General features: G+C 36.1%; 1 protein-coding gene across 5 annotated transcripts in view; it reads right to left on the bottom strand.

Moving 5' to 3' along the window:
• dpp6a (dipeptidyl-peptidase 6a) overlaps positions 1-14,976 on the bottom strand; it is a 435,379-nt gene that overhangs the window by 61,703 nt on the left and 358,700 nt on the right. For all 5 annotated transcript variants that reach the window (XM_051882657.1, XM_051882659.1, XM_051882658.1 and 2 more), the window contains 2 exons: positions 9,878-9,930; positions 9,166-9,247 (listed from right to left, as the gene is read on the bottom strand). In XM_051882657.1, coding sequence (XP_051738617.1) covers positions 9,166-9,247; positions 9,878-9,930 — 135 coding nt within the window. The remainder of the gene's footprint in view (positions 1-9,165; positions 9,248-9,877; positions 9,931-14,976) is intronic.

Raw genomic sequence — 14,976 nt, 5'->3', positions numbered from 1 at the left:
CTCCAGAATTCAAAATGTCTTTTATATTTATATAGTTAACCAATATTACATGACGAGCGCCATTTTTCTCTAAATATTAGCATGATTACAAATGATATATTGATTTTATACAACGTACAGTTTAATAAACAAGCAGTTTATATTAAGTGACTTACATTTTAGGGTGTTTTCACACCTGAGCGTTTGTTTCGGAACCTGGTGCATTTTCTCCCTTGGCTCATTTCGTTTAGGCATATGTGAACACGGCAATCGCGCTTGGACCCGCACCAAAACAATCGCTCCAAGATCGCCTAAACGAGGTGGTCTTGGCCCAATTGCAAACGAACTCTGGGGCGGTTCGCTTGTGGTGTGAAAGAAATCTGACCCAACGGACCAACGAACCAAAAGATATCATAAGATATCATGTTTGCGTGTGTCAGTAGGTACTAAACAAGCCACAACATGCTCATGAAGCGAACTTGTCAATCATTTTAATGGATGACGCAGAGCAAACTCTCTTACAATTTCTGTAAGTTAATCTAGTAGCTTTTGGTGTCATAACCTTATTTATTAAGGTTATATGTATCAAAAGCAACGAAAACAATAACATGTTTTGGAAGTGCATGCAAAGTGAATTCACAGCGCCTTCTCGACACAACGACAAGACAAACTGAACTCTTCCAGTCTCAGCTACAACTACAGTGTTTGAGGGTTGTTTAAAGTAGACGCTGTTCGCGGGCAGCCAATTAAGACCGTAGGCTGGCATTATGCAAATTTGTTACATAGGTTTGTCACAGGAAGTGAGACTGAAATTGCTGATGACTCGTTTCAGCAGTTCAGAATCGATTCTTTCTTTTAGGAGACAATAACTTTATTTGTCATACACTGATCTTTAAAACTTTGCAGACCTTTTGCATTACACACTGCATAAAATGTAAGCATAATGGAGCAATAGACGGCTATAGAAATATATAGACGGCTTGAAATACAATGTTGGTTTTAATGTTGGCTCCAAAACACTATAAAGTGGAGCTGTATGAGAGTGTGAAAGTCTCATGGTAACTTTAAAAATAATAACAGGGATGCAGTGGGAATATTATAAAAGCAAGCAATCTCCATAAACATCTGTGATTCAAACACATTTCCATTTCCTCCATGAAATATTTCTCCATCAAATGGAAAGAAATGGCTTTCAGATATTGACAATAAAAAACAGAGCAAACACAACTGAAGAAATCAGAAAAATTCTTCTGCCAGGTCAATGAAAATGTGCAGCCCATGAATATATGATGAGCTGAATTTTTCTGACTTAATTTCTCTTCAAGGTGTTCTGAACTGACAGGTCATCTATACTGAAAAATAAAAAGTTGAGATTCTCAAAACATGAGCCTTCACATACAGAATATGGTTTGTGTTTGAGGTGAGAGATTTATGCTCCGTATGTTTAAATATGCATGTTGAAATGTGTAATGCCATGTTTGGCATTCACACATCTAGGACACAGCACTGAATGACAGGATGTCCTAATTATTTAGTATCACACACTCATAAAGTCTCTGAGATGAGTCGAGCTGGTGAGCTCTCCTACATGTGGAATCATAAATTCAGTCAGAGTCTTTTGTGTGTCTGTGTGTGCTATAAACCACTGAGATTATTTCCAGGAACAGAGGGAGAGAGGAGGAGGTAGTCTTGTGATTCACTTCTGCTGTTGGATTTTGCCCCTTTTCAGGGATCTAATGTGATAGAAGTAGCTGCAGATTGGGGTTGTCACCAGGGGTGGTTCTAGGATTTTATCCTCAGGGGGACTTAGCCTTCAGTGAGAATGTGTAGCAAGAGACCATTGCCTCTTTAAATTGGCACCACTATAGTAAATCAAAAGTAGCCTAACAGTACTTAAACTGGTACCAAGTCAATACAAACATTTTATAAATGATATATTGATACCACTCTTTCAGCAGTACAGTTCAAATCGGTATACATATGAAGAGTTTGGTTCCAAAATGCTATAAATCCATTTTGATTAATTTGAGTAAAAATGTGTTTTCTTTACCAAGAAAGTGGCAAGATGAAAACCACTATTTTCTGTTTCAAACTTTCACATAGCATCTTTTAGTTATAAAAACATTAAACATTCAAATCCAGATTTTGATTTTCAAAGGTTTATTATAAAAACAGATTATTTTTTCCCCAAAATGCAATAAATCCATGACATGTTTTTTTCAAAATGCAATTAATCTATCAATATAAAAGTTATTTTTCATATTGAAAATACACAACAAAGTAAGCTGATTCACACATATGACAGCCTCTGAACTTTGTCAATACTAATCTTATATACAGGAATTTGACTAAAATTACATTCAGTCGTCGCTCCCAAAATGAATTCAACGAGTCATCTTGTTAATGTTATAAATGAATTATGTCTCCGTTTGTCATTACCGATTAAAGAGTATCTGGCGCCACCGCACGGTTAAAATAAACACATTTGCCGAGTACATTAGTATTAAAAAACGGCTTTTAAAAACTGTTCATGATTCAGTTTTGGGGACCGTGACAGAAGTTTGATGCTGTTGTGGAACAAGCAACAGCCGGCATTTTTCCTCCTCCCGACTCGAGTGCCTCATCTTCTTAATCTCCTCACGTAAATGATTACATTTCGATGACTTACATTTCTTCCCCACCGCAGAAACCACCACAGGTTCATCAATGCCGTCAAAATTATTCATTTTTTGTTTTTGTTGATCACAAAGTACAAAGCAGATAAGGAAAACTAGGATGCCGGGTGTATTCAGAGCGCCGCCATTACTGTTTACAGTGCGTGGAATGGTGCGCTGTGATTGGTTGAGTGGATATATCGCATTCTGCAGAGAAGAGAGACTGGCGTTTGTCGCGTTTTGGAAAGAAGGGGAGAAAACATGACAGAATAACACGACGGAAATCACATTTTGTGCAAAATTAATAACTGACTTTTCAATACCAACCAGATACAATACTGATTTTGGCGGAAACTACATTTTTTTTTTATTTTTTAAAATGGCGTTTATCGCGTTTTGGAACCAAACTCTTTATATTTTTTTAACTCTTTCCCCGCCATTGATGGAATTTTCTGGCTTTCTGCATTTTCACTGTTGTACAGTAGGAGGCGCTATTAGGGGCCATTCACATATCGTGTCTTTTGGGTGCTCAAATTCGTTATTTCAAATGTAGGCACGCGGCAGGCGAGCTCATAATGGAAGCAATGCGGTTGCGATGCGCATGCGGTGCGTTTTCCGGGTGCATCCAGATGAAAAATTCTCAACTTTTCAGAATGCCGCAAGCGCACCGCAGGTTCGCCCTTTCCGTAACAAAACATTGAAAGCTCAGCCGAACAGCTGATCATAGCTGTACAGGGTGGTTTTTATATCTCACCTCCATAAATCTATCTAGTAGTACAGGGTTTCTACAGGTTTCATCAAATCTAATTTAATGCTTTTTAATGCCTTTTTAATGCCAATTTTTAACATTTTTAATGCCATATATACGTCGCTAAATGTCAATAGATGACGTCATACAGCAATTAGAATATTCATTATGTCATTAAGTTGCATTCGCATTGTCAGCCCTTTACATTTGTTTGCTTCTCTGCTGCTACCTCTTTGTGCTCACATAATGTATTTTAATACAGCCAAATTCCCAATAAAATTGTTTCATCTATATATTTTTCTGTTTTGTTGTCAAACAATATTAAATGGTGACTGAAATGCGGCCCATTAAGACTACATACAGGGCTCGACATTAAGCCTTGTCATGTGCTTGTAAATCGGTCATTCACTTGTCTGAGTTGCTTGTCTGGAAAAAAGAGGATTTTTTATTTTTTTTTGGTGTAAATATAAATTTATCCTTTCAGAATATTCCAGCTTTGACATATATAAATCTGCATATTTGTGATATTTACACTGAGGGCATTTTTTTTTTTTTTTACCTTCACAAGGGGCAATTTCCCCCCACCCAATCCTGTATGATTCATGTAAAATGTATGATTCATCTTTTATTTTTAAATTCTTAAATTTGTTCAATAAATTAAATTAGAATAAGACACTAAGGGCTGTTACCAATCAAATTAAATCATTTAAAATAAAAAATAAAAAATTACAACTGCATTAAATAATGGGATAGTTTTAAATATTTTTTGAAAATTCAAATAAGAAATGTTGGGGGAGAAAGCGATACTTTTAAAAATGAAACTAAACCACCAGTAGGTGGCGGCAAGTAACCGTCTTAATAAGTGAGTCATTGAGTCATTCATTCAAACGATTCATTCCAATGGCTGATTCATTCAAGAATGAGGCAGTTGTTTATGAATGAGTCATTGCCTGCGTCTCAATGTGCATTCTATCCATCCTAAATAGTATGTGACATTAGTAATACTCAATACTATTTAGGGAGGATAGGGTGGATAGTATGCATATTGGGATGCAGGGATTGAATCTTTGACTCAACCGATTCGTTTAAAATGCAAGCAACCTTGTAACCATCAGTCCATTATACAGCCTATTATTATTCACTAACGATCGCCACTTACACTAATCAAATCTGTCATTCTTGCGTTTTGGTGATTCCCAAGTTTTTGGAGTTTTTTTTTATTGACGATTTAATCAGGCTCCTTGTCCGACTGGCAAGTAAAATTCTCTTTCACTTGCCCCCTCAAAAAATCCACTTATCCCGGACTAATGAATAAGCGTTAGTGTCGAGCTCTGACATGTTATAATCCTGATTTGTAATCGAGACGTTGTCTGACAAAATCACCATACACATAAGATAAAGACATTTGCTGTGATTGTGGCTATATGTACATGTAAAATGATCACTCAGGTTAGAAGCAATAGTATCTATTTTATTTGTTCTCTGACAGAGCGCACATCCTCAACTGAATGCGCTGCTCCTCTCGCTATTGAACAGCAGACGCAGAGAGAGGTGCGCCTGCGGCAGGAAAGCAAGATCTTTCACTCGTACCACAGTACCGGGGGTCTCGGAAGCTAGATAAGGTTTCAACAAGTCGCTATATTTGTCACAATGCGCTTTCTTGGAAAAAAGTCGCTAAGTTGGCAACACTGATGCAGCCTTCCGTCTCCAGGTCCAAGCCGGTAAACCGCTATCAAAAACGGCGTTACGGCAATTTTGCACCGGCTGGAGGCAATTACCAAACTGGTTCCGTGTGTGTATGTACATATTTTGTGACAGCAAATCAGTTATTAATTATTAAGGCTATATTCAAAATAAACTGGTGGTACTATTTTTCTTCAAAAAAATCTAAAAAATTTAATGCTTTTTAATGCCATTTAAGGCCTTAATTTTCGCTAAATCCATTTAATGACTTTTAATGCTTTTTAATGCCCCCGGATACCCTGTAGTAGAGCTAATGCAAGGGCTAGAAATCAATTTATCCTTTGATGAAACTTCCTCGTACTAGTGGAGAGCGCAGTTCATGGTGGCATAGCAACGTCAGACGGCACGGGAGTGCAAGCGCTTTGGAAAGAAGGAGAAAGCAGTGCGGCCGCGCTTTCCACGCGTTTTTAGACGTGATATGTGAACGGCCCCTTATACATCTTTTTTGTGTTTGTGGTCAGTACAATTTTTACAAATTAATACTTTTATTCAGCAAGGATGCATTAAACTGATCAAAAGTAATGTTACAAAAGATTTCTGTTCCAAATAAATGCTGTTGTTTTTCATATCTTGGTGTCTAAGCAGCAAAAGTGTCTAGGCAAAAAAACTAAGCAGCCTAACATTGATAATAATATGAAATTAAATTCAATTCAATTTCACTTTTATTGTTGAAATTTCTGGAATGTTTCATTTCTTGAGCAGCAATCAGTATATTAGAATGATTTCTGAAGGATCATGTGACACTGAAGACTGGAGTAATGATGCTGAAAATTCAGCTTTGCAATCAAAGTAACTAATTCAAACACAAACCTTTGAAAAGTAGTGTATATGTTGGTGCATTTACCGTGTATTGTTATTTATTGTTCTAATGGTGCATGTAAATGAAAATGACTACATATTATTCTCTCTTGATTTTGTTAGAAACATTGTGGAAAACATTCATTGATTATTTTTAACTAGATTTTTACAGTGCTTTAGTTCTTTAAACATTTAAAATTTTGAATCCATTTTGCCACAACTGTTTTGGGTGTGAGTGATTTTGTCTGTTTGATCAATATTGTTGTTTGATTAATTTTCTCGCCATAATTGACAGGCCTATCATGCTGCATGTACACAGTGCACAGATCTGATATTTTGACATAAATCTGATTTGTTTTCATACTGCATGTTTACTCTCACTGAAGACTAACCGAGTGTGTTTACACCAATACCTCGCCAAGACAAGAAATTACCCAAGAAGTACATCTGAATGTTTACAAGGGCAGGTGCATTACCATGAGGCGTAGCCATTCTTCTCAGAGCACATATCCAAATTTGCATGCGCTCGACTGCAGCTGCCTGTCAGTCGTATTTCAAACTGAGTTGGCACTTGTACTACTTATACCAAAGGATTTAGATATACAAATATGATATTATTATGAATGGGAGAAAGTGCAGCAAGCCTTCTAAATAAAAGAGCCAATCACTAATTGGTAAAGTGATTGTGTCACTGCAGCGGCCTTTAGAAGCTTCGGAAACTGCTATAAAAAGAGTCAATGTTCTGAGACACGCTTAGGACTGCACATGCACATTGGCTGGCCTAGCCTGAAAAATGCCGTTAACCTATTCAGCAAAGTCCCTTTAAGGCAAGTAATTTCTTTCAGCGGCCATCTTTGAAACACCTCTTGGGTAGCTGTTTCAGTCATGCAAGTACAGCTCCTATCTTTTTGAATGGGGAAACATCAAATTCTCCAAAGCTGTTCAACAAGCTTATGATTAAATTTCATATTTGAAATCACCAATAAAATCTGACAACAACGGTAACAAAAAATACATTTTGTGTCTAAACCACACAACATATATATATATATTAGGGCTGTCAACGTTAATGCAATTAATTCAAAATCCTTAACGCGTTAAAATAATTTAACGCATTTAACGCATCACGCTGTACCTGTCTTGAACGGAACGTCGAAACATCTCTCCGCTGTATGGCCAGATGATATGAAAACTATGTTTCTCGGCTGGATAAAGCAAACCAGCTTCTTGCTATGAAAGTTTTGATGGATGAGGATTGCCATCAAAGTAAAGACGATTGCAGTGATGTACAGGAGTCGTACATTAAGCACGCGTGAGTCTGTTATATTGATGCGCAAACAAATCATGTATGAGCGCTCTCGACGCACTGATCGCACATTATATTTATGCACAGACATATTTTAGTACATTCACATTGTTTTCGCACACATTCAGGATAATGTTCGGATTTGTCCTGTGTATGTTACTGTGTACTTTAGTATATATGCAGGTCAAGGCAGTTGGTTTAGGTTTTTTTGGCATCTCCATGTGGTCCTATTCAGTATCGCAACTTAACTTAACTGGAGCAATTGCACAACACGCCACGAGCCTATGCCGCTATGCCACAGTCGCCGGCGCTGCTTCCGCTTTTCCGGTCATGAGTATGAGGTAACACAGCTCTGTTTATCATATTAGATACATCTGAGTGTGTTGAAAATGTTAGAACGTTACTCTGTGCGTTCACTCGGCGGCTGCTGTGAGACACTTGTTACACACTGCATATTGTATGATGGAGAAAATGCTGTATTACTGTTACTAAAAATAAAGCTGCATCTGATTATGCTATGTTAGCTACTTGACAAAATAGTGTTTTTCTCTGAGGCATGGTAAAGCATGGTACTCGCAAAAAAAAATCAAGAAAATTAGATTTAAACAATAAGACTAAACGTGTTGAGCTATATAACAATAATTAGTTTCTGTCTATAAATATATCAAAACAGTTGTTCCCTTGTCTATTAAAATGTAATATATTAAAGTAATGTAATATATTATATTAAATATATATATTTCTACAAAATAAACCCGGAAACCGAGGGTAACGTGGGTATGACGCAATTGACAGGCGACTCCTCTCACGTCCGGGAGCCTTGGTTAAAATTGCAATTTTCTCATGATTTACAACTAGTTGCAAACATTTGGAATATTGTAAGTACTCAAGTGAACAAAATATATAACACTGGCCTTGTGGTTCTTAGATATTTTACTGCAAAATTCTTACAAATTGCACCTTTAATGGAATATATGTTTTTTTTTTTTTTTTTTTAGTATTACTTATATATTATTATAGTTTTCATTAATATTTTGAATTATATTATAACATTTTCACTTTTCATTTTAATTTTAGTTTAATTTTTAATATTTTTTATTTGCTTGTGTAATTTTTATTATTATTTTAATTATTATTTATTATTCAGGTTAAATATATTCAGTTTAATATTATTAATATTATTTTATTTTTAGTTTTTATTTATTTCCAGTTAGTAATTTTAGTGCTTCAACTTTATTAACACTTAATTATCATTATTCTGTCATGACAACTCTCGAGAGACTGAATATGTTAATGTATTTGTTCTTGGCGGAATAGATCTGCAATGCTGCTGCTGCTGCAGAGCAAGTACCGAGACATGCTACTGCCAATACATTCACAGACATTGCTGTGAGCATGTCAGACATGCTGCTGCATATGTAACATACATGAATTAACCCCCGTAGCAGATCTATACAGGTGGAGCTGGGGAAGGTGGAGCACGCTGCAGACTGCTAACAGCAAACACTTCCGGTATTTGTTGAATGTTGAGCCGCAGCTCATTGGCCGCTGATGCAACAACAACCAATCAGCTGTGCTATGTAGATAATGACATGATCGCTACCAAAATGAGTTAGACCTATCAGCCTGTGCCATCTAGAATTTCATGCCAGAACTATGTATTAACTACTAAATAACACTTATTTCAGTTAGTTGCGAAGGCAACATTTCTCATTTTCGTTTTCATGTCATATTTATATTTTATTTTAATTCAGCTTTATTTCAATTAACAAAAACAAAAATGCTTTTAGTAGTTTTAGGTTTAGTTAAGGATAATAACTTTAAATTTAAGTTAAATCTGTAAAACCTAACATTTTGCTACTATATTTTTTTATGGTAAAGTTCTGGCAGTTTTTACTGTAAATTTGTTTTTACAGTGTGGGAAATGTCATCTTTACCAGCTGCTGGCCTCGCGGTCCCCATCCTGCATACTGCAGGTGAGCGTTTCGCACTTCTGGAGGGTTCAGGATCCACGTTTCCCTGTGAAAGAGAAGCAAAGACATTACTAATCGACTAGTTGGTTGAGGGATGACAAGTGGACTAGTTGACCATCCTGACCCAGACAAACTGACAGGCAATCAGTCAAACATTCATGTCTTCAGAGAGCTGAACACTTCCTCTATGTGGTGCAGTGGAGCGTGTGCCAACAGATATTGATTTCGTCGCGGTGTACTACACAGCCCAACACAACAGCACGGTGAATAAAGCACCATGAGGGAATTCCTGCAGCAGGAAATCTAACAGTGATAGTATATCCCCGTGCGCTGTTAAATCCGGCCGGAGCAGCGGCCCAGCGCTGTGTCAGCATCTGTTCCATCTGACAGAGCTCATAAATATAGATGCTTTATTCTGCTGCCGTTTATAAAGGTGTTGTGCACTGCAGGCCCAAAAATTACAGGTGACATGAGCTGTATGTCTCTGTGCTAATCACAGGACAGATGTGTTGGTATGACCACAGGGTAGCTGTACAGAAAGATTGAGTCATCTGAATGGCTTCAACAAGTGACGTAAAAAACAAAATGCTGCATCGATGTTTTTCCTCAGTTGTATAATCAGTGACAAATGGACTCTGTAAACGAATGCGACTGTTATATGAGCTCAGCAACTTACGGAGTTTCCAGGCTGCAAATGATGTAGTCCGCAGTGAAGGAGTGCTCGTAAACCTGAGAGTTTGAACAACACAAAGACAAACAGAGAGAAATTAAATTGTTGGAGAACAGCAGTTACTTGCACTAAAAGCGTCAACAAAGCTCTAGTAGCAATAACATTTCAGAGGTTACGCATTATATTTTAACACAGTTAAAGGGTGATTTTAGCCAAAACGTTAAGAGGACAGATTTTTTGCCATAGTAAAATTACAGTAACACACCACACTGAAAGCCTTTTTGCATTTAAAACAAGAGCATCAGCTATGGTAAATGTAAAAGACACCAAAAAGTTTGATAAATAATACAATTATTGGAATTACAGTACAAAAATAAAATTCACATTTTCAGTAGACAATATGAATATGGTTTTCCTGTGCAAAACTCACTGGCACAAATCACTGGATCTATCAATTAAAAAAAAAAAAAAAAAAAAATGTTTTTTCTTCTTCTTTTTTTTTTTTTTGATTAGTTTCTGTAATCAAAAATGTCAGGTTGCACCTGTCCTGATATTATAATGAAGAAAAAAGGCTTTATTAAAATAATGAAATTCTTGAAAACCTTATTAAGTGTTTTATTATTGTTTCTTAATAATATTATATTATTATATATTACATAATTATATTAGATATATAATAATAAACCAATATCATAAATTATTAATATAACCCAATTTATGTATGTGTATATATATATATATATATATATATATATATATATATAATTTATAAAAAACAATATATTATAAAAACTATAAAAAATATTATAAAATATTATATTTATAAAAACAATAATATTGTATAATATTTAAACAATACTACTATTTTATGAAATTACAGGGTTAGTTCAGGTTGCAGAATGTAATAATACAGCCCCCAATAATTATTATAATTAATTATAAATTTAATTATATATTCAATATATATATATATATATATATATATATATATATTTTTTTTTTTTTTCAACCAACAAATCCAAAGGTTAGATGTTTAAATTATTTTTAAGCTTTAAACCAAATAAATAAATACATAAACAACAATAATAATAATAATAATAATAATAATAATAATAATAAACACCATTAGTAAACAACTCTTTCACAAAATGTAGAAGATGCTTCCTGAACTTAAGTGTGCAACAAGGAATCATCATTTAGAGCAGGGTTATGGAGAAATAGTTCATTTGACATTCTTTGACATTTCTGACACTAAATAACTAAATAACTCTTCCACAAAACAATAAATTATCCTCTCTGTAGGCTGCATTTCGGTGCATTCATAAAGAATTCAACTTATGTGTGGTCACAGGTGCTTCAAATGTAGCTCATCCAATCAGATTTCAGAGGCAGAACTAATTTAATAAAATGCTAATCCATCGTTGTTAAAGAAGGCAGGAGCGCTGTTGTTTCACTCTGAGGACAGTGTCGACAGCTGTCCGTGAGCCAGAGGGCTGACCGCAGCATATGCTCACAGCTGACATGAGCTTGACACGTGTGCTGTAGCAGAGCTGTTAATACTGTCAAAGATTAACATTCAACACCTGTACTCACCACCACCCTCTGTCTTACAGATGCAGAGAGATGGAGAGCTTCTTTGTGAAGGGCAAGCAGCACCATGACAGAGTTTGAGAATGAGGGGCGTTATGAATGTGTATGTATGTGTGTGTGTGTGTATGTGTGCGTAGGCAATGACAGCTGGGGGACGAGGTTGTCATCCATCAAGGTGATGTTGAGACGGGCACTGAATAACAAACTAGAGGCAGCGCTCACACTCTTTCCTTTAGCTCACTCTTTCTTGTCATGTGTGTGAAGTGCTCTAGTGTCACTGTCCCAGCAATGATAACACCTTCTTCTCTGTCTCTTCAGCTATGTATGATAGCTGCCCTGATCAAACTAACTCATCACCTGCTGCTCAGACCTTCAGTGTTTGTGCTTTCAACATTTGTTTTCACACTAAAACTCTAGGTGCAGAACCAAGTCTGCATAAAAGCAGTCTGGTTTGTTGTGGAAGATGTTTCCTGAATTTAGGTGTGCAGCAAGGAATCTTAAGACCCAGATATACTTCAAGCGAAATTGAAGAACAAACTGTGGGATGCCATTTTGATAAAAATCAGGCCAAAACGAAGTTTGCTCTGGCTGAAAAAACACCTTCAAACTACCATTGGTCCTTGGTGATGATGTAATACATAGGGGTGGCTCTGAGACTCTGCTGTTCAGTCTGTCAAGGGCAGACGTCAACCAGTAAAAACATGAACACACTGGAGAGCCGCTTTATAGAAGTTGTAATTCTATTTGAAAGAGACACTAGCCCGGTTTCCGTTACAGATTTGTGCAAAACATTTGTGATATTTTCTAAATTTCGATAAAAAAACTATTGCGAAATGACAGTATTTCCATTAACCAATGTTATGCTACTAAAACTTTTTTCCCTCTTGCAATAAGTCATTCCAAAAATCAGGGCAACAGATGTTAGTAGGTTTAAGTATATTGCAGCCACTGCATTAGCCATTATTTTAAATCGAAGAAGACGTAGGTGTGTTATCCAAGCAATAATGAAAAAGAAAGCCCCTTATAATTGGGAGCGGCCACAGATGAGGTGTTTCTGGGTGTTTCTCCCTCCTATCTGCTTCAAGGTCTTGATAAATTGTAGCATTTCTTTGTTGTTAAGAATCCAGTATTCCCATAATTATTTTGTCTTTTAAGAGTTTAATAAAGAACCTGTCTCGTCTTCTGTCCAAACATATACCGCGCCATCTTTAAAGAATGATTGACTTTTACGTACGTCAGGTGACCTGTAAATGTGAAAAAAACTGTTTCCATTGCAGTTTTGCGAAATATTCCTTTTTTGAATTGCCTGAAAAACCACCTCACGAGAGTGTAAAAACTTTTTTGTGATATATGGGAGTTTTTGTGAAATTGACGTGTTTCCATTGGCCGTATTTTCAATTCACAATTTCAATTTGCGCAATTTGAAGGGTAATGGAAATGCAGCTGACACTGGTTTTTTTCTTTTTCATGTTTAATACTGTAAAGCTGCTTGCTTTTAAACAATCTATTGTATAACGTGCTATAAAAAATAAACATGACATGACTTTACTGGAGTGCTGAATTGCAGAGCTGGCGCAGATATATCCACATCACTATGATCAGATGCTTTCTTAACTGCTGTTTTCTCACTGCTGTCATTTATGTTGCGTATTAATTTTGTTATTGAAAGGAAAGCACGTAGCACATATTTACATATTCGTCTAAACGTCGCTCTCAGCAGTGTGGGTAGCATCGGATGTTTGCTAACGGTATATCACTGGTCACGTTACGTATTTTGAACTTTACCCTAAGGGGAGAACGAAAAAGAACTTTGTCGTGAATATATCAGGGCCTTTAGCTTGAATACTGAGGTTTGGAGCAGGATTACTATCAAACAAACTAAAACAAACTATTAATTTAAAATATTTTAAATAAATAATAATAATAAAGAGTTACACAAAATAAATGGCAGGAATGATCCGAAATGAAAAGACATTCAGTAACATCTTTGACCTGGATAATGTACAGTATGTGTGTGGAAAATGAATGTGGTGAGACTCCAGAAAATTCCAGACGGGCATACACAAAAACAAAACAAAATCATCAAAGTCTATGGAAGCACACAGCAGAACACAATTTTAAAGAAAAGTGTAAATTCAGTTAAAGTGCACATGGTTACTGAAAACTACAATAATGATAACTGAAACTAAAATATTTCAGATAAACATATATATATATATATATATTTAAAAAAAATTGGAAAATAGTAACATGGTAAATAAAATAGCAAAAAAAAAAAAAATTAATAATAATAATTAGGGATGCACGATATATCAGCCACCATATTGGTATCGGCTGATATATGTTAATTTTTAATGTTATCGTTATCGGCCCGATAAGAAAATTTGTCAGATATTTTAATGCTGATAAATAATGGATTATTTCCTTCAGCTGAGACACTTCAGATGCACACTGTCCTCCATTATGGTTTTGAATTGTTTGAAATATGATTGAAATCACTTCAAAAAGAAAATACAGTTAAGTACAGTGCAAGTCTGTCATATAGACTACATAATATTATAATGAGAACATTATAATTGTGTGCTTGGGACATAGATTTTAATGGTGAGACTGTTTTTGTTATCAGGCTCTCAAAAATTACAACCCGAATTCTGGAAATGTTGGGATGTTTTTTTTTTAATAAAATGAAAACTAAAAGACTTTCAAATCACACGAGCCAATATTTTATTCACAATAGAACATAGACATAACAAATGTTTAAATTGAGAAATTTTGCAATTGTATGCACAAAATGAGCTCATTTCAAATTTGATGCCTGCTACAGGTCTCAAAATAGTTGGGACGTGGGCATGTTTACCATGGTGTAGCATCTCCTCTTCTTTTCAAAACAGTGTGAAGACGTCTGGGCATCGAGGTTATAGGTTTCTGGAGTTCTGGTGTTGAAATTTGGTCCCATTCTTGCCTAATATAGGTTTCCAGCTGCTGAAGAGTTTGTGGTCGTCTTTGTCGTATTTTTTTCTATGGGTGAAAGATCTGGACCGCAGGCAGGCCAATTCAACACCCGGACTCTTCTACGACTAAGCCATGCTGTTGTACTTCCTATAACACCAGATGTACTCATTACATCTGAAGAAGAATGGCATCTACGCTAATATTAGTCTCTCTGTTTATCCCGAGGTTTACCGTAGTCAGCCAGATCCGGGCCGTATCCAGGTGAGATCGAGGACCTGCGCCTTGACACGACCACAACGCAGCCCTGAAGTGTCACCAGAGATTGAGTCAACTAGACCATCCACTGTGAAGGCCTAAAACCTGTATATACATTTCAGCATTCATAATGCCCTCCAAAACATGCAAGCGGCCCATACCGTATGCACTTATGCACCCCCATACCATCACAGATGCTGGCTTTTGAACTGAACGCTGATTCACACGCTGGAAGGTCTCCCTCCTCTTTAGCCCGGAGGACACGGCGTCCGTTATTTCCAACAAGAATGTCAAATTTGGACTCGTCT

This window comes from Ctenopharyngodon idella, chromosome 23 (assembly GCF_019924925.1).
Source record: "Ctenopharyngodon idella isolate HZGC_01 chromosome 23, HZGC01, whole genome shotgun sequence".
In the NCBI taxonomy this organism is placed as follows: Eukaryota; Metazoa; Chordata; class Actinopteri; order Cypriniformes; family Xenocyprididae; genus Ctenopharyngodon; species Ctenopharyngodon idella.
The sequence above is the reverse complement of the archived record's forward strand: the minus strand, read 5'-3'. Positions and strand labels throughout refer to the sequence as shown.